The sequence below is a fragment of the Mastigoproctus giganteus genome, chromosome 5 (assembly GCF_048544385.1).
Source record: "Mastigoproctus giganteus isolate SK-2022 chromosome 5, ASM4854438v1, whole genome shotgun sequence".
NCBI lineage: Eukaryota > Metazoa > Arthropoda > Arachnida > Uropygi > Thelyphonidae > Mastigoproctus > Mastigoproctus giganteus.
The window spans coordinates 136084776-136106552 of record NC_143579.1 but is presented as its reverse complement, the minus strand read 5'-3'; the positions used below and the strand labels follow the sequence as shown (position 1 = coordinate 136106552).

Genomic DNA, 21777 nt, shown 5'->3' with positions numbered 1-21777 from the left:
CTTCTGTGTACCCAGTGTTTTTCTGGGTTTTATGGACTTCTTGCTCCATTTCGCCCTGGAAGGGAGACCTTTTCCCCTCCAGGTTACCGGCCCCGCCACGTGAAGGCAGGAGCAGTGCCACCTTTGTGACCAAGCGGTAGTGGGTTAGTAGTAATATGCAAAAAAAAAAAAGGGGGAAAAAAAGAAAGGTTACTTTTCCTCCTGTTCAAGTAAAGTGATTTCTTTACTGAAGCTTATTTAATTGATTGTTAGTGTAACACTGTAAATAAAGAAGACGATTTTACTTATTCAAGAGAGCGCAATTCACTGGCAAAGACACTTGATCACAAAATCCCTTGGCACCTGGGGCCTAGTAAATGTATGGGCACGAGCAAATATAACTGAAATAAGGGTAATAAACAACTTAATTAACAGGATTTTGAGACTTTTAATGGAGACAAACTTTTGGAATGACCTGAATAAAAGAAGGCAATTTTTGTTGAAATATAAAATACTTTATCCAGTTCAAAAACTTAAGTTAAATTTAATCTTGAAAAATCTTAACACTATTTTTGAAGAGTCGAATCTCCAAAGAAATGTCTCACATAATTTAAGGAACCCAAATGCAATTGTTTTGCCTCACCCTAGGGTGCCAAATAGATATGGAGATAGGCATACAATAAACAACTTGTTGGCTAGTGTAGATTTCAGGCTCAGGAGAAGTTATTCTAACTCCAAATTAAAACTTTTAATAAGAAAATTTTTGATACTCAATGATACAGTAGATTATAATTGCTATGCAGATAAATTGCTATCTCTGTTTGCAGTGCAGAATGTACTGTGTTGTGATTTCATTATCTTTTCTGTTAGATAACAAATTTGTATGCAAAAACTGTTGTAAATGAAGAATTACAACTTGTTGTCAAGAAATTTACTTTTCTTAACAAGTTAATTTATTGTAAACAAATTCTCTTAATAAAAAAATAAATTGTATTCTATTATTATTATTATTATTAGGCATTGGGTGCAAGGAAGCCTGAGGCTTATGCTTCACCAGCCAAAAAAAAAAAAAAAAAAAAAAAATTTTTTTTTTTTTGTTTTAGGATGATGATATCCAGCTCAGGACCCTGGGTTTGCCAAGCACATACTCACCAGTGCGAGCCCCTGGGGTTAATATAAAATACACAATATTTAATAAAAAAAATTGTATATATATATCCCACTGCACATAAATAGAGATATTCGTTAAGCAGCCATCCACACTAAATAGTGTCACTTCCTCATGTCTGTTTTAAAAGGACTTTTACCATTAAAAATTATATTTATTTATTTAAGAAATGTTTATTTAATTACTTTTCAAAGTTATACTGGCTTCACAGTTAGTTTCTCTTAAAAATCTCTCCGATGCTTTTTTTTTTCATTTTATATATTAAAGGCAGCACTAAGTTTATACAATTGTAATGCATGTATATAGAGAAAATACTGGTGTTACTAGAGCTACTACCTCAGCAAAGGACAGTATTAAATTAAAAGTTGAATATTAATTTATTACAGAAAAGCATGGAAATATTCAAAGGATGTGTGTAACACCTGCCAATTGGCATGAAGGGCAATATTGCAATGTAATGATTTGTATTATTATTTTTTTTTTTATAGCATAAAACAGAGCAATGATGCTCAATACATTCTACACTGTATTTCAATATTTGTAGACGAATAAGAGAAATTTAACTCAAGATGATATGTAGAACACTTCCTTATGACACTCTCCAGAAATTAAATGAATATAAATATAACACAAAATGATTTCAGTAATAAAATTAATTAAACACAATTAAAAATTGATTTAAATTTTTTTAAAATATTATCATAAATTTTGAAAAATGACTTTCCTTCCTGAAACTTGACAGGGCTTTTCGACCATATGTCTTGTTCACAGGAACGAAAATTACAGAGTATGTGTAAGCCTGGATCTTAAATAGAGAGATTATTTCTCTCCGTGCATGCACGTAAAAGAGCATGAATTGGAGATTAGCTATGGACAGCAAACATTAATAAAATTCATGTATTTTAATTTCTATGGTTTCTGTAATTACTAATTAGTATAATTACGTTGGACACATAAGTATTTTTGGCCTCATTGAATAAAAATGTATCTTTTTCATTTACTGCATGAAAGGCTAATTCATGCACTGCTAAACAAGATGCATGGACTGAGGATGAATGCTGTTTCACTGTAACGTTCAGCAGGAGGAATTGAGTCAAGCCCTGATAAGACGAGTTGCAATCACTACAAGAAATGTATACAGGGTTATTTATTTGTGCTGCAAAAGAGGAAAGGAAAGACTAAAAATTGTTCGGTATAGCACGTAATTTCTGCATTTGTCTGGCCAATGCAAAAATTATTTCTGTAACGTGTGTTACAGAAATAAAGTATTTTTTGATGCTACTATTGTTGATTTGTGTACTTTTTTCTATCTTATTTTTTGCTTGTATCCTAGTTCAGTTTATTGTAGCAAGTTGCAAGTAGAATGTTGCATATCGTAATTGCCTTGTTTCTAATTCTTCAGTTTCATTTTCTGCCTACACCAAAGCTCGCAACAATTGTAAAGCAGTTATTAATCGGTCAAAACTAGAGTTTGAACAGGCTAAGAGCAGAAAACTTGCTTCTTGCCTTAATGGTAGCCGAGCATTCTGGTCCCTTTCCAAAGCTATTGGCTGTAACTTTTGCCCATCTCTGCTCCCACCTCTGTCCAAACCAGATGGTTCTGTTGTCACTTCAGCCAAGGATAAAGCTGACCTGCTAGCATCCCATTTTTCTTCGAGCTCATGTATTAATGATCTTGGTAAAACACCTCCCACCATTCCTAACACGCTCCATTCAATGCCTCCTGTGGTCTTCCGTCAAAAGGATATCAGAAGGATTTTGATGAATCTTGATGCTAAGAAAGCTCCAGGTCCTGATGGTATTTCTCCACTTCTTCTCAAAATCTGTGCTCCTGAACTTACTCCTATTCTTTGCCGCCTTTTTTCACTTTCTTATTCCAAAGGTGTTTTTCCTTCTGCTTGAAAATTTGCTCATATCCAGCCAGTTCCTAAAAAGGGTGACAAATCCTTCCCATCCAATTATCGTCCCATTTCAATTACTTCTACTCTTTCTAAAGTAATGGAGAAATCAATTAAACGCCAACTTTTAAACTACCTAGAAACCTTCCATCTGATCAGCGATCGCCAGTATGGATTCCATCAGTGTTGATCCACTGGTGATGTTCTGGCTTATGTTACCCATTTATGGACTAATTCAATGGAAAGGTTCGGTGAAACACAAGTAGTTGATCTTGACATCTCAAAGGTTTTCGATCGTGTTTGGCATAAAGGTCTTCTAAACAAGCTTCCATCTAAAAACAGTTTGCCAACTGTTTTTAGTAATTGGTTATCCAGTTTTCTCTCTGATCGCTCACTGAGGGTGATGGTAGATGGCTCTCTGTCTTCTAACTTCTCCACTAATGCCGGTGTCCCCCAAGGTTCAGTTCTTTCCCCCACTCTTTTCCTCTTGTATATTAATGACCTTCTTCCATTGACTGGAAATCCTATCCATAGTTTTGCCGATGATAGCACATTGTATTCCATTTTCCATTTTGAGAAACCTTGCCCTGTTCAATCAGCTTCAACTTCTCGAAAATCTGCTACCAATTCCTTAAATGCCGATCTTCAGGTAATTCTCCAGTGGAGCAAAGACAACTTAGTTGATTTCAACCCTTCTAAAACTCAGTCTTGTCTCATATCTCACAAAAAGGATTCTTCTGCTCCTATGCTTATCTTTAGTGACACTCCAATTTCTAGGCAAAATGATATATCTCTTTTGGGGATTACCCTGGCTTCTAATCTCTCTTGGCACAAGCACATTACAAATATTGCTTCCTCTGCATCTAAAAAACTTGGTTTTCTCTTTCGCTCTCGGCATTACTTTTCTTCCAAATAGCTGCTCACTCTATATAAATCCAAATCCGCCCTGCCATGGAATATTGTTCCCACATCTGGGGTGGTGCCCCCAAAACCTCTCACAGGCTTCTTGATTCCATTCAGAAGAGGGCAGTTAGGTTAATTAATGATTCATCTCTAACAGAGTCTCTCCACTCGCTGTCTCATAGACGCACTGTTTCTGCTGCATACCTCTTCAACAGATACTTCCATGGGCACTGTTCTTCTGAATTGGCTTCTATAATTCCTGCTCTCTCTTTCAAAACAGTCCAAACACCTGCCGCCACCAGCCAACATCCATTTACTGTCCAACTTCAAACTCACAGAACCAACTTTTCATTTTCCTCATTTATTCATTCAACTGCCGTTTTCTGGAACAACCTTCCTTCACACGTATTTCCTGGCAATTACAGTCTACAGAAGTTCCAGTCTAATGTCAACAAATATCTTCTTTCGTCTTCTCAACCTCCAACCCAAGCACAGTACTAAGTACTATAGGTTCTAATACCTCTCATGTTTGGGGTTTACATAAAAAAAAAAAAAAACAAAGGGGGTGACCCCTGTTTAAGAATCTGCTAGTTAATATCCGTATTTCTGTGTCTAAAGCAGATTCCGTCGTTGAAATCCCAGAGAGATTGAGAAATTGATTAAAAATAATAGACCTTTTGTTGGTGAACGGGTGATAGCTGTTATAATTCAGAAGCATACTGGTGTTTGTTGGTTTACGATAGACCTTAAATTGGATTTTAATTTGCGTCCCGAGTAAGTGTGAAATTTAGAAAATATAATGACTTGTATTGGCATTTTCCCTTTCCAACGTAAAACTAAGTCTAGGATGAATATTATTAAATGAACGTAAAATTTCTTGAGTAGTGCAACTATAAGTATTAACAAGAACATTGTCTAAATACCTCCCATAGGATGTGATACAGGGTAGAAAAGATGTCAGATATATAAGCTCAATCACTGAGTGATAGACCTTCGATATTATTATTACTATTATTATTGCTCTTATATTATTTCTCCCTGATTGGGGGTTCCACCTCATGACAGGTATTGCAACCAAGTACACAGGGTAGTTGTTGTTGTTATGTCTGGTGTTACTGTTGGTCGAGGAACTCTCTGACTATCCTACAGGTGTTCAGTATTGCAACTTTCTGGAGTTCCTTGAAGGTGTTTGCTGGGAGACCTATTGCTGCTAGGCTGCTAGGTAGAGCCTTTGGCACCATCCTGTGATTGACACAATGAATGGGGCAGTCGTTACTTATTGCATATGCCACATCTCTTTGATCTCCTGTCTTAGGTTCGTGTACTTCCTGATTTTTTCCCCATGGGTTTTCTGCAGATTGCCAGTGTTGGGTACCATTATGTCAATTAGATAGGTAGCCTTTTCCTTCTTGTCACCAAAAGGGTTATGTCTGGTCTGTCGTGCAGCTTGTGGCTTTGGGTCTCTAGTACTGACTGGAGTTTGCGCTTATAGTATGGTACACTTTCTTTGATCAACTGGCATTTCTCTGCTAGCTTCTGATGTATTATCCTGGCTACCTAGTTGTGTCTATGAGAGTACTCAGTCTGGGTGGTCACCTTGCATCCCGCAGCGATGTGTTGGATTGTTTCTGAGGAGAGGTGGCATCGTCGACATGTGTAATTGAACAATCTGGGCCCCTTGGCAATGTATTTTCTATAATTCCTGGTGTTGATTTCCTGATCTTGGATGGCAAGCATGAATCCTTTAGTCTTGGGGAAGAGCGTCCCGCTCGTGAGCTATGCATTGGAAGTCTTCTGTTGCTCAATGAGGTCTATCAGGCCCCTTCCTCCTTCTTTCTGGGCAATTGTCATTCACTCTACGGCAGATTTCTTGTGGTGTTAGGGGCTCTTGGTCATCAGTGTCCTTGTCTTTCTCATAATATCCTCCAGCTCAGTGTTAGTCTAATCTATGACCCTGAAGGAGTATGTTAGCACTGGGATTTCATAGGTATTTATGGCTTTAACTGTGTTCCCTCCATTCAGCTTTGCTTTCAGCAGGCTTCTGAGTCTCTGATTGTATTTTTCGGTCAGGCAGACCTTAATTTCCTTGTGCTGCAACTGCTGAGCCTGCATCATCCCCAAGTATCTGTAGGCCTCTCCTCCCTCTGCCATCGCTTTGATCTCTTTAACAGTATGCAGCTGGTAGTTTCGGTAGACTAATTTTCTCTGGTTCAAACCAGAGAAAATTAGTCTTGCATTTGTCTAGACCAAATTCCATCCTAATATCATTGCTGAATTCTTCGGTGATCTGGAGTAATTGCTGGAGGTCCTTCTTGGTTCCCGCGCAGAGAGGGTGTACAGGTTCTTCCTTTCTTCTTTGAGGTTATATTCGTTCTTGCTACTGTTGAGCATGGTGGCGAGTTATGTGCTATTCAGAACCACAATTGGCTCAGGACATCTCCCTGAAAGATTCCTCTCCTGATGGGAATTGGCCTGGTTGTGATGTTTTCGACCTTAATGGCGGTACCCCATCTCGCCATTGTTTCTCCTAGGAGGTTTGTCACTATCGGATTGACTTTGTATATGGTCAGCGCCTCTAATAACCAGCTATGAGGCACGGAGTCGAAAGCCTTGTGGTAATCGATGTAGGGTGTGTACATGTTGCGGCACTTTTTGTAGTCTTGTTCCATAACCGCGGCATCTATGGTTAATTGCTCCTTGCATCTTTTGCTCAGCCGCTTGCATCCCTTCTGCTGTTCGGCCATTATGTTCTGGCTCTCCTAGTGGTCTGATATCTTTCTGGTTATGCAGCTGGTCAGGATCTTGTACATTGTTGGGAGGCAGGTTATTGGCTTATATTTTGCCAGTTTTCTTATATCGTCGTCTTGAGGTTTCAGATATGTGATTCCTTGAGTGAGAAACTTTGGGATTGTCTCTGGGTGCCTTATCATCTGGGTGAACTGCACTGCCAGGTGCTTGTGTGTGCAAGTGGGCTTCTTGTACCAGTAGTTATGGACGTTATCTATTCCTGGAATTCACCAGTTGTGAGAGTTCTTGATCATCTGTTTTACTACTTCTTCAAGACTCTCCCACCCTCTTATTTCTTGTACGTCCTTGGTTTTCTTGCGTTATAGCGAGGGGGCTCTGCTGTTATGTCTTACTTCCCTGCTTCATATGTTTCCCCAGAACTCCTCAATCAGCTTCTGCTCAGGTGGTTAGTTCCCTTCTTTCCCATTCGCTGAGATTCCTGTAGAAGCTTCTTTGGTCCTCATCGAAGATTCGATTGTTTATTTTCCTCTGGGAGCTCCCTTTGTATAGCCATAGTCTCTTGTTGAGTGCAAGGAGGTTCTGCTTCAATGTGTCCAAGTACTATCCTATTCTCTGATTTTTTGTCTCATGTTTGCAGTGGATGCTGTCTCTCTTGAGGATGCTCTTCACTTTACCAATTAATTTTTTACTCCTATTTCCCCGTTGGTACTGGGTCAATTGGCCTATCTTGACTCTTAATTCTTCTATCTTCTGCTGAAGTCTTCTTTCCCAAGCTGGCGGTTCCTTCTGTTTTTGGTTTTTCTGCTACTAGTCTCTCGCTTCTCTCCCATTAATGCTTGTGGCTGCTACTGCAGCACAATACACGGCTGTGTGGATGGCCTCCAACGTTGCACTATTGCTGTCGAGGTAATGCAGCATTATGTGCCAATTCAGGTGGTCTGTGACTCTCCACAAGGTTCTATTTGGCCACTGCTTTGGTATCACGCAAGTCTTTGTGGGGTCCATTCCTTCGAATTCTGTTCATGCCTTCTTCCACTCGTCCTCTATTATGGATATCATGACCTCATTTCTTTCCACTTCAGTTGCTGTGGGTTGTATTTCTTCTTGCTCTTCTTCCTCTGGTTTGGTGATGGTATGTTTTTCCTCCTCTGGTTCCATATTCTTCATCCTTTTTAGCTGAACGCTCACGTTTTGCTTGATTTTTTCCAAGATTACAGGAGCTATCAGGTTCTTCATGATGGTGGTCCTTCTCTGGTCCATTATTCGCTGACCTGAATATTCGGGAATCATTCCAGCCATTTGGTATGTGGTCTCACCCTGTAAGTTGTCATATCGCTCTCCAGCTTCGTTATTTCGTAGTATGCTTGCATGATGTACATATTCATTTCGATACTACACTTCATGTGTTGGCATTTTCTTCCTTCCTGGATGGTCACTAGCGCAGTTGCACAGGAAGCACTTCCAATTGGTGGGACTGGATGTTTATTATTATTATTATTATTAGCCATATGGTGTAAGGAAGCCTAAGGCTTATGCTGCACCAGCCAAAAAAAATTCTGAATTACCCTGGAGGAGGGCGGAGAGAGAGAGAGTCAGAAGTAGAAGGGAATCACCAAGAAAGAGAAGATTGATGATATCCAGCTCAGGACCCTGGGTGTGTCAAGCCCATGCTCACCAGATGTGAGCCTGTTGCTTAGTCTAAGTCCCAGTGGCAAACCAAAAATTTGTTCGTATCCCTTGTCTCGAAAGGTGATATAGTTGGCTTCAACTAAGAGTTTAATTAAGTGAAAAATTTATTTAATTGGGAGCTTCATAATTAATTGGTATAGGGTTATTATTTAACATATCCCAAAGAATATCTAATGTGCATTCAACATTTACATTCATATATAATGAAGTAGCATTCAGTGAGAATAAATTATCATTATCCCCGACTCCCTAAGGTTATTAAATGATGTTAAATCTATAGTCCTTAAGGTTATTAAATAATGTTATCATAGTTTTTTATCACAAATTGTATCGCCTGTCTACAGGGTTTTATAATATTATATACATGTGTCACTAAGAATGAAAATGCCAAGTTCCTGCAGGAAATGATGGTCCAAACAGGAAGTCCAATTTTAAGCAATTTTACCTGACCAAAAAGTGCTGGGATGTTGTATGTTCTGGCCTTCAATTCCTTTAACTGAGACATAGTAATGTAGTCATTTTTTCGATATATAGTTAACGTTTTATTGTATTGATTGACCAAACTGGGAAATAGTGCCGTGACTACTTCAAGATAAGTAAGTGGTGGTATCTAATAAACAAAATCTAACTTATTAATATAATCAGTTTTATCAAGAATTACAACTGTATCTCCTTTATCTGCTCTCTGAATAATAATGTCTTTATTTTCCTGATGTTCCCTCAAAGCTGAAATTTCATGTCTATTCAATTTAGAAAGTCGAGTGTCTTTTATGTTATTCACCACTTGGTTAACTTGTTGAATAAATAAATCTTTTTGGGGAACATTACGAAGTTCAAATTAAATATCTATTATGAACTGTTTCTTAGGTAGCTTGCGAGGTGGTAAGTTATAATTGAATTCTTTGGATAAAAGTGAAGTCTTGTCCTGCCATAGTTTACAAGGTAAGATTTGTAACCTGTTGATATGTAGATATGTTGCACGTTGAGCATGGGGGGGCGGGGCGGTCTTCGAGAACTAGCTGAAGCATTCTGATTGTGGGTATGTGAAGGGGTAGTAAATGATTCCATATGCACTTGGCCAAAAGCAAGCGAAAATAAAATGTTTCAATTGTGTGCAAGCACATTGCACATAAGTAAAGGGGTTACGGAAGCACTCGTTTGAGCCTGGTTTGGCACCTGCGATAATGTATTCAATATGTCTGTTTTTTATTTGTGTGGCCTGTGCTTCACATCGCAAATCTATGGATGTCTTCAATACATACCAATCATTTGGATATAGATAATTTTTTAATTTATCATGGTTTCCTCATGGGAATATAATTTTGTTTATTAGAATACAGAGATTTTAAGGTGAGTTTTAACTACATTACCAGATGTGGCAAGTGCTAGCTGCTTTATGGCCGCAATTTTATGATTTAAATTGACCATTGAAAATTTCGGAACGATGTTGTTTTGAAGGCACTATTTTAGGAAAGAAATATGGTACATTTGGGACAAGTATTTTAGTTTTAATCTAATATATTTTTGCAAGGTGTTCAAAAAATCTCCCATAATTGTGTGCATAGGCAAACTGGCCATAAGACTTACCAGAGAAAACCCAGTAAGTCTTATGGCCAGTCCACCCTTCGGCCTTCATCAGCTTCCAGCCCACTCCAGAAGCCGAAAGAGGCCGCTGTGATTTTGGCCATAAACACTAGTATGAGGCTGCTAGAAGTTTTCCGAGGTAAGAATTTTTGACCCAGTCCACCCCTGATTTTGTAATGCCTGGAGAAGAAGGAAGTGAATGAAATAGTCAACAAGAATTTAAAATATGAATTTTATAAGATAAAATAGAGCTATGATGCTCAATAAGTTCTACTTTGTATTTCAATATTTGTAGAAGAATAAGAGAAATTTACCTCAATATACACTTCCTTATGACACTCCCCAGAAATTAAAACAAATATAAATTGCAAAATGATTTCAGTAATAAAATCAATTAAAAAATTAATTTAAAAAAGTTTAACACAAATTTTGAACAACGACTTTCCTTTCTGAAGCTGACAGAGCTTTTCGACCATATGTCTTGATCACAAGAATGAAAATTACAAAGTATGTGTGAGCATGGATCTTAAATAGAGATTATTTGTCTTCACACATGCGATTTTATGTAAAAGACCACGAATCTGAGATTAGATTTGGACAGCGAATGTTAATGGATTCTCATGTAATTTAATTTCAATGGTTTCTGAAATTAATAATCTAGTATGATTATGTTGAACACACTAAGCACTTTGGCCTCATTTAATAAAAATGCATGTTTTTCGTTTATGGCATGAAAGGCTAATTCTGACTCTGCTGAATGAGATGTGCAGACTCAGGACGCATGCTGTTTTACTCTCACATCCAACAGGAATCAAGTTGAGCCCTGTTAAGATGAGTCACAATCACTGCAAGAAATGACATATACCAGGTCAGTTATTTGTGATTTTTCAGTATAGCATGTAGTTTCCCTATTGGTCTGGCCACAATTTTAAATTCGGTATCTTTAAAGAATCTGTTAAGTTGTTTGTGCCACTGTTCAATGGGCCAGAAATAAAGTATTTTTTGATGTTACTATTGTTGGTTTGCGAAGTAAACTTACATAACTTACCACCTCCAAGTGAATTCCTAAATTGAATAGACATGAAATTTCAACTTTACGGGAACTTTGAAAAAATAAAGGACATTATTATTCAAAGAGCAGAAAAAAGATACAGTTGTAATATTTGATAAAACTGATTACATTAATACATTAGATTCAGTTATATCAGATATCTCTACTTATCTTGAAATATACCCAGTACTATTTACCGTAGCCAAGTGGTCAGGAGCGGGAGTGCAGTAGCACACGCTCTTTGAGTAGACCGGGGTTCAAGCCCCTGACTGCAAATATGGTCGATCTGCCAACCCGCACTGGACCAGCGTGGCAGATTATGCTCCATTTCCTTCAGCATGAATTGTTGAGGAGGCTTCCATCCTGCAGTGGGTTGATAATGGCTGCACTTTACCTTTTACTATTTACCAATTTGGTCAATCAGTACAATAAAACGTTAACCATATATATAAAAAATGACTACATTACTATGTCTAAGTCAAAGGAATTGAAGGCCAGAACATACAACATCCCAGCACTTTTTGGTCTTTTAGGTAAAACTGCATAAAACTGGATTTCCTATCCAGCCCACTGTTTTCTACAGGAACTTCGCATTTGCATTCTAAGCCACACATGCATATAATATTATAAAACTCTTTAGACAGGCGATACAATTTGGTATAAAAAAACTACGATACATTATTTAATGACCTTAAGGACTTGGGGATAATGATAATTTATTCTCACTGGATGTTACTTTGTTATATACAAATATAATCATTGAATACACATTAGATATTATTAGGGATATGTTAAATGATAACTCTATATCAATTAGTTATGATATTGAAAATTTTTCAAATCAAAGAAATTTTTCCCTTCATTAAACTCAGTTGAAGCCAACTATATCACTTTTTGAGACAAGGTAAACAAACAAATTTTTGGTTTGCCAATGGAATTGAGTCTAAACGATTTAATATCGGAGGTCTATCTCTCAATGATTGAGTGTATATACATTTTATGCCTTTACTACCCCATATCACACACTATTGGAGGTATTTAGATGATGTTTAGACAGCTATCAGTAATAACTGATAGTTGCACTATTCGAGACATTTTGCATTTATTTAATAATATTCATCCTAGACTTAATTTTATGTTGGAAAGGGAAAATGCCGATACAAAGTCGTTATATTTTCTAAATTTCACGATTAATTGGGACAAGAATAAAATGCAATTTAACATCTATCGTAAACCAGCAAACACTGGTATGCTTCTAAATTATATCACTCATTCACCTACAAAAGATCTATTATTTTTAATCAATTTCTCAATGTCTATAAATATTCAATGAAGAAATCTGATTTAGACTCATAAATATAGATATTAACCAGCAGATTCTTAAACTAGGATTACCCTAGTGCTACAATAAACCGGATTAGGGTACAAGTTATGTATAGGATACAAAAAATTACATAAACCAACAATAGTAACATCAAAAAAAATTCTTTATTTCTGTCCAATATGTTGAACAGGGGTACAAACAGCTTAAAAAATTCTTTAAAGATACCGAATTTAAAATTGTGGTCAGACCAATACAGAAATTACACACTATAGTGAACAATCACTCGGTCCTTTCCTCTTTCACAACACAAATAAATGACTGGTAAACAACATTTCTTGCAGTGATTGTGACTCGTCTTATCAGGGCTCTACTCCATTCCCGCTGGATGTGAGAGAAAAACAGCATGTGTCCTGAGTCCGCACTCCCCGTTCAGCAGATAAGAATTAGCCTTTTATGCTGTAAATGAAAAACATACATTTTTAAATTACATTAGAATTTATTAATATTTGCCATTCATATCTAGTCTCTGATTTGTGATCTTTTATGCGAATGCGCGAAGACAAACAATCTTTCTATTTAAGATCCACGCTCACAAATACTCCATAATTTCCATACCTGTGATCAAGACTTAGGGTCAAAAAGCCCTGTCAGCTTCCGGAAGGAAAGTCATTTTTCAAAATTTATGCTAATTTTTTTTTTGTTTTTAAATTAATATTTCAATTATTTTTAATTGTTTTTTTTTTTACTGAAATCATTATGCGTTAAATTTATATACGTTTTAATTTCTGGAGCATGTCATAAGGAAGTGTTCTATGCAACGTATTGAATTTACTTACGTAAATTTCTCTTACTCTTCTACGATTATTATTGTTATTGCAATAAAGATTTCAAAAATTTGCTTTCAGTGATTTATTGTTAGAACAAACTTTCTTTTATTGTTGAGAAAGTGGGTAGTTCAAATAAATTTAGGAAGAATAAGACAAATTAATTATTAGATTCTGTATTTTTGCTGTTGTCATATACTCTTGTATCCTTGCATCTTTTGCCACCTTCAACAGTAATCCTAAATTTATCAAAATCAATTTTTTTTTAAAATAAATACTTACATTCTACCGATAAGGAAGCACTCCATGATGATTCTCCACTTTCACTTGATGCAGTGCAAGTATAAATACTAGAATCTGATGCTTGAAGATCTGAGCAACAAAATTTTCAAAAACTAAATTTTAAAAATGAATATATGATCATATGTTTATAGAAGAAATGATCAAAAATTTTAATTTGATTTACACCTGATAAACACAAATATTTTATTCTCAATAGATGCCTCATCAACACTGCATTACAGCCACTCCCCATCTTACATAAGGGTTGCATTCCAGAGAATACTACATAAATCAGATTTTACATAAGTTGGAATTTCCTCCATGCTTGTGCAGCACTCGAAGAATTGATTGAATTGATCAAAAAAGCAATGTTCGACGAACACGAAAACAGAATTATTTATTGTATTTATTAAATTTTTTATCTCATGTACAAAATTACAAAAGCATACAATTTAAAAATTTTCAAAATTATAAAATTACAAAAAAAGAGAGGAGACAGGTATAATTGTCAGAAGGTTTTACCTCTTGAGCATCGTTGCCAGAATCGATGTCTTCAGCTGATAAGTATGCCGCAGCGGAAGTTGAGGGTTCTGGAGATTTAGAAGAAGTGGGTCGCTCAACCTTAAGAAAGAACATATTAATGGATGACTGGCGGTGGCTTTTTTCTTTTCATCGTAGCAAGCAAGCATTTCATTCACCCCTCTGTTAACTTTTAAGAATCAACCACTGTCAGGATCCATCTTCTCATTTCTCGCCACTGCCGATGCAATTTCATGAAATGCCATTGCCATCTCTCTGGTGATGAAGCATCTCGGATCCTCATTTGGTTCATCTTGAGTCAACATTTTCTTCTTTCATTATTGCTGCCTGCAGTTCAATAAGTTCTTCATTAGATAACTCCTTCTCTTCTTCTGCTATTAACACCTCCACAACTTTGACATTAACCTCCAACTGAAGTAGCTCTGCAACCTTTACAATCTTATCTCTGACCTCTTCATATGAATCATCTTTTTCAAATCCTTCGAAGCCTTTTACGTGCCGCAGGCATAATTTCCTCCATGTGCCATTTAAACAACTTTTAGTAATTTCCACCCAGGCCTTATTAAGATGGCGTGGTAAATATTGTAAGATTTCCAAAAGTCTCTTAACGTAAAATTTTTCTCACCATCTGCTGCAGACGATGCCTGAGCAAACGTTTTGAGTAAACAGGATGCTTTTAAATTTGAAATAACACCCTGATCCATTACTGCAGACAATGCTTGGGCAAACGTTTTGAGTAAACAGGATGCTTCTAAATTTGAAATAACATCCTGATCCACAGGTTTGATGAGTGAAGTCGTGTTTGGTGGTACAGATATGACTCTCACGTTCAAATTAAAATTATCTATATGCATAGGATGTCAAGAAACATTACCAAATAGAGCAAACTCTTGACAGAAACGCCCTTGCAATAAATGATAAACTTCATACTTCTTAATCATTTTCATCTTCATTTCTAGGAGACCGGCGGAATTACTTAACAAGTACAGGTCACTGTTGATATTTTTCAACCTTGGGAATGAAGCAGCATGCTCTCTGGTTTGAATGGAAATTAATGGGTAGGGTGGCTTTATTGATACCCTTACGTGCACAAGGATTTCCACAATGGTACACCAAGAAGTGGTTTTAATCTGTAATCTTCCACTGCATTAGCCCCAACAGTGAATACTATTTAAATACATGAAAGTAGCCCTATGTTTTGAAGCCTTTGAAACCTGGTATTGTCTTTTCCTCTTTGGCAATGTAGAATGTTCTATCCGGCATTTTTTTCTAATACAGAGCAGTCTCGTCAACATTAAAAATTTGATGCGTTGAATAGCCGTCTTGATCAATAATTTTTTCCAACACATCACAAAATTTCTCTGCAGTTGCAGAATCAGCACTAGCAACTTGAACCAACCGTTGCTTGCTACAAACTTGGCTTAGGGTTATGCCGTTTTGTGAGCACTGTTGATCTTCAGTGTGTTGATCCTTTGATTGTCCTTAAAATAGTATTCACTGTTGAAAAAAGCAAGACCCAATTCTTTTGCAATAAATGATAAACTTCATACTTCTTAATCATTTTCATCTTCATTTCTAAATCAATTTTGTTTCATTTCCTGACACTACCACCACTTGCACTTTTTGTTGGTCGCTTTCCCTTCATCAATCTAATACATAAATAGGAATGAAAAGAACTTTCTGAAAATTTGTTTTTTATATATATATATATATTTTTTTTATTTATTTTTTATCCTTAATAGCTTCATAAATACTTCTTCTTGCCTTTGCTTGAATGGCCATTGGACTCAAGAGCACTTGCTTGTGAATCTGATTTCCATATTATTAATAGCTTTTCAATCTTTGATATACCACCTTAATGCAACTTTGTGATCACTATTGATCTTAAGTGCACTGATCCTTTGACATGTTTTTTTTTAAATACGCACTGTGCTTTAAAATAGTATTCACTGTTGAAAAAACAAGACCCAATTCCCTTGCAATAAATGATAAACTTCATACTTCTTAATCATTTTCATCTTCATTTCTAGGAGACCGGCGGAATTACTTAACAAGTACAGGTCACTGTTGGAAAAAAGCCGTGAATTAGGGTTGAATTTGAAAGTGCCTGCAATTCTGCCGAGACACGATAGGAGGGAGTATATGATGAGAGCCCTGTCGATCAATTCGGCCCTGGAAAGATTGTGCAAGGCTCAAGGGGTAGAATTTTTTTCAGCCTGGTCTATAGTTGTTAACAGGAGAGACTGCTTCTACAGGGATGGGATACACTTAAATAGAAAGGGTGTTTGCTGATGCTATCGAGGCAGTGTTAGGTGGGTCGGAAAACTGCTAGAATGGGGGAATACAAGGACTAATAGATTAACAGTAGACACTGGCAGAGGTGAAAGTGATTCTTGCACTGCTTCTATTGGAATGAGCAGCAGCTTGGAAAATAAGATGCATGATATTTCAGAGACTGCTGGGAGTCATTGGGGTACAAGTAAACACATGGGTTGTGTTAGGGTAGCTAAGAAAAAGAACACTTGCATGTATACTTGCGTGTACGCCAATGCTAGGAGTTTGGTAAATAAATTTGATGAATTTGAGGTATTGCTCAAAGCATCAAAGGCGGATTTTGTTGGGATATCAGAGACGTGGTGTCACACAGATATAAGTAATGCAGAACTGAAATTTGGGGATTACAACGTCTACAGAAAGGATAGACAGGATAGGAAGGGAGGAGGGGTTATGCTATTAGTTAAGAAACACATAAAATTCAAGGAAGTGAAGCCAATCGACATCGCTGGACAGTGCAGTGTCGAGTCAGTTTGGTGTGACATGAGCATTCGGAGATCAAAATTGAGAGTAAGAGTGTGCTATAGGCCTAATGACTCTGAGGAGTATAATAAGAAACTGTAGACGGAAATAGAGTGGGCCAGTAAATCAGAGAGTCTTATAATGGGGGATTTTAATTGCCCAGATATTGACTGTAATTTGTGGGTTGGTCACTCACACACTAGCAAGGCTTTTGTGCATTTATTGGATGATTGTTTTCTAAATCAGCATGTTCGGGAGGCAACTAGAGGGAGCAATACTCTTGATTTGATTATCATTAGAGATTCTTCATGCATTAAGAATCTGCAGATAAATGAACCACTAGGTGGCAGTGATCACAGTGTGCTGAAGTGGGATTTACTCAAAGAGGTAACTACCATTAGGGGTAAAGGGAAGGGTTATTGCTTTCGTAAAGGCGACTACGATGCACTGAGACAGTATTTAAATTCTATACTGTGGGACCAACTAATGATGTTACCAACAGCAAATTCAAAATGTGAAGCATTCAAAGAACTTATCTTGGAAGCTACTAGGCTTTACATACCAACTAAGAAATAATGTTCAAGGTTTAGGTCTAAGTGGATGTCAGATGAACTAATGAGACATATGGCAGAGGGATACATATGCATGGGATACATATTAATTAACACGTGACACAGAAGCCTATGATAGATATAAGTTGATCTGTAACCGAGTTACAAAGGAGGTTAGGCAGGCGAAGGCAGATTACGAGAAATCTTTGGCAAGGGATGCAAAGAAAACAGCAAAGAGTTCTTTACTTATGGAAACTCTAGAACGAAGGGAATGAATCAGATTGGTCCACTTCATATCGATGGTTCAACTGTTGATGATCCTGCTCAGGTAGCTAACAAACTAAATGAATATTTTGCATCGACATTCACACATGAATAGTTATTCAGCGAGGGGAATGCCAGAGGTGTATTCAACTCTGGCAGTAAGATTGATAATCTTGTAATAACTTGTCTTGTAATAACGAGTTAACTTGTCATAACGAGTTATGCTTAAACGTTTAACATAAAATAAGAAATTAAATAAATAAATAATTTTTTTTTTTATTTTCTTATTTCATGTTAAACTTTTAAGCCATTATTTAAATATAAATCAGTGGTAGCATTAGTAGAGGCATTTGATGCAAGAAAAAGCAAGCTTATGCATCATCAGCAAAAAAAAAAAAAAAAAAATAATAATAATAATAAATAAATAAATAAAAAATAACCACTTCCACTCCACCCCTCTGTTCGTTCGAAATACCTGTCCAGCTGAGCCTTAAACTTATTTAGGCTATCAACTTCCACGACAAGGGTTGGAAGTCTTTTCCACCAACCAACCACCTGCTGGCTAAAGGCAAATTTCCCCACGTCTATCCTACATCTGTCTTTTCTCAATTTGAATTTATGCCCTCTCAGGTGATTATTCTGAGCAAGAGGAAGAATCCCATCAGCATTGAGCATGCTCAAACCATTCAAGCCTTTATACACCTCTATCAGATCACCTCGCTGGTGCCTAGTCCCCAGACACTGTAATTTGCAAAACTTAAGCCTTTCTTCGTAAGAGCACCCCTTTGTTCCATTCACTAATCTTGTTGCCCTTCTCTGTACTCGTTCCAGCATCTCTACATCCTTCTTGAAATTAGGCCTCCAGACCTGTATACAATACTCTACGTGTGGCCTGACCAATGCCTTATACAAGGGAATAATCACCTCCTTATACCTGCTAGAAAAATTCCTGTATATCATCGACAATACACCATGATCTACTCTTGCAGCCCGTCTGCACTGCTCAAAAAACTTCATATCTGCCTGCATAACCACACCCAGGTCCCTTTCATTCTCTACCACTGTCAGTGTACTACCACAGAGTTGATACATTGCTCTGGGGTTGCTATTTCCCATATGTAGTACTTTACATTTGTCAATGTTAAACTTCATTTGCCACCTCTCAGCCCATCTGCTCAATCTTTCCAGATCCTGTTTCAGTAGCATAGTGTCAGTAGTGTGCTTGACAACCCTGCCAAACTTCGTATCATCTGCAAACGTGGACATTAAGCTGGATATACCATCATCAATATCATTTATAACAGAAAACAATAATGGACCCAATACTGAACCCTGAGGGACTCCACTAATAACATTAGTCCACGATGAACAGTGTCCATTGATTACCACTCTCTGTCTTCTCCCACTCAACCACCCCTTTATCCATAGCAGCAATTTGCCTCCAATGCCACACTGCTCCAAGTGGTGCAGCAGTCTTCCATGTGAAACAGTATCAAAAGCCTTTCTAAGATCCAAGTATATAATATCAAAGTTATTCCCTGCATCGAGTTCTTTTGTGACTGCATCATAGTATCCAATCAAATTGGTCAGGCAAGACTTCCCCTTACAAAACCATGCTGTGTCTGAGCTATAACTGAAGTCTTGTCTAGATGATCCTGCAGTGCTTCTTTAACCAGTGCCTCCATTAATTTTCTGGGAACAGAAGTTAAACTAACAGGTCTATAATTACTTGTGTCGCCCTTTGATCCTCCTTTGTGAATTGGGGTCACATTTGCACATCTCCAGTCCATGGGTACTTCCCCTGAGTCCAAGGAAGCTCTCATAATTATGGCTAAGGGTTTGTTTACTTCCTTTGCTGCCTCCTTTAATATAACTGGATAGATCCCATCCACCCCAGGTGCCTTTCTTGTATTTATGTTCAACAATTTCTCCTCCACTTTCCTCTCAGTTATTTCAAGATTCTCTAGCTTACTACCAGAGTTGAATACACCTCTGGCATTCCCCTCGCTGAATAACTCCTCATGTGTGAATGTCGATGCAAAATATTCATTCAGTTTGTTAGCAACTGTTGATGACCTGTGCAGGATCATCAACAGTTGACCCATCGATATCAAGTGGACCAATCTGATTCATCCCCTTCCTTCTAGTGTTTACATAAGTAAAGAACTCTTTGCTGTTTTTCTTTGCATCCCTTGACAAAGATTCCTTGTTTAAGTGTATCCCATCTCTGTAGAAGCAGTCTCTCCTGTTAACAAGTACAGACCAGGCTGAAAAAAATTCTACCTCTTGACCCTTGCACAATCTTGCCAGGGCCGAATTGATCGACAGGGCTCTCCTCATATACTCCCTCCTATCGTGTCTGGGCAGAATTGCAGACACTTTCAAATTCAACCCTAATTCACGGCTTTTTTTCAACAGTGACCTGTACTTGTTAAGTAATTCCGCCGGCCTCCTACTCTTAACATCATTAGTGCCAACGTGAACAACTATATCACCTTATGTGCCCTTAAAGTAGTGGGTTGATATGCTAAATAAGCAGCGCCTGTGTCGCCATCTGTTCTTTTCTTTTATATAAGCTGGCTAAGCTTACATTATGTCAGTGGTGTGGATCTGCTCTAGAGTGCTGTCTGTTCTATAAATTATTTCTCGCTGCATAAGGACCACCGCTGTGCAAATCCTCTGCATTTGTGGATCGATCGGAGGAGAAATGGGTGGTTTGGTTCTTCGATCTTTTCGCCTTTGCCAAGATTTGTATAGCGATTCAAATGCAGCGATTCCATGACGATTATTGGCCTCGTGGTCCTCTTTCGATATGGGGCATAATGGTCAGTCTATTATTTTGATATTTAGTTTTTCTCTTAGTAGTTCTTTTAACCCCTTTTTTGGTGATATTTCACGTTTTTCGGAACTGGTAACTTCAAGAGGGGAATACCGCTAAATTATATTATAATTGGTATTATTTTAAATTTTATATCGGTTTCATTATATCGGTTTCATTTTATTTTACGTAATTTTTATGTTAATTTTCGCACTACAGTTTTTGCCATACTACTGGGTTATATTTTATTTTGTTTTATTTTGAATTATCGGATATATATATATATATATATATATATATATATATTTTTTTTTTTTTTAAATGAAAACTGCAAACATGAGATGTATTAGAACCTATAGTACTTAGTACCATGTTTGGGATGGAGGTTGAGAAGAAGAAAGAAGATATTGGTTGACATTACACTTGAACTTCTGTAGCCTGAAATTTTTAGGAAATACATATGAAGGAAGGTTGTTCCAGAAAATGAAAGTTGAGATATATGATTTTTCCTAGAAATCGGAGTGTCACTAAAGATAAGCATAGGAGCAGAAGAATACTTTCTGCAAAATATAAGACAAGACTGGGTTTTAGAAGGATTGAAATTAACTAAGTTGTCTTTGCCCCACTGGAGAATTACCTGGAGATCGGCATTTAAGGAATTGGTAATGGATATTCGAGAAGTTCAAGCTTATTGCACGGGGCAGGATTTCTCAAAATAGAAAGTGGAATGCAATATGCTATCATCGGCAAAACTGTGGATAGGATTTTCAGTCAATGGAAGAAGGTCATTAACATACAAGAGGTTGTCCTTGGGGTCCTTGGTCCTTGAGGTTGTCACAGACATTCTCTCAGATATGCCAGACAAGCTGTACTTGCTACCTGGGAGTCTAAAACGCTGATGGAACTGATATCCGGGTGACACTCAAGTCAAGTGGACCCAATTTCAGCGAAGTCCGGACGGTCTGTGACAGGAAAATCCTCTGCTTGCACCTTCATGATGGTCGGACTGTTAGTAATCCTGGGTATAACCTCCATGCACAAGTACATGGTGGGTGACCACCCAGGTGTGAACCAATGTAAGCAGGGGTCGAGGTGTGGCACCCACACCACATGGAGGAATGCCACCCCTCTATGTTACCAGGCAGTACTAGGTGGTAGATGACTCACATCAACCGGTGAAATACCACCACTTTGCTTATTGGAGGCTTGAAGTGGTGGAACCCATGTTTAGTCTCTAGAGCTAAGTTCCGGTCAACCCTTCTCTATCTCTTCCATCATGCAGTAGGTGCCTCCGTAGCCAGGTGCTAAGGAGCAGCAGTGCATAGCACACACTCCTTGATTAGACTGGGGTTCGAGCC

At 37.5% G+C, this 21777-nt stretch overlaps 1 protein-coding gene across 3 annotated transcripts in view; it reads right to left on the bottom strand.

Moving 5' to 3' along the window:
• Nucleotides 1-21777, bottom strand: part of LOC150085722 (roundabout homolog 1-like) — a 1418757-nt gene that overhangs the window by 656586 nt on the left and 740394 nt on the right. For all 3 annotated transcript variants that reach the window (XM_090374199.1, XM_090374201.1, XM_090374202.1), the window contains exon 9: nucleotides 13451-13540. In XM_090374199.1, the coding sequence (XP_090230325.1) occupies nucleotides 13451-13540 (90 nt within the window). The remainder of the gene's footprint in view (nucleotides 1-13450; nucleotides 13541-21777) is intronic.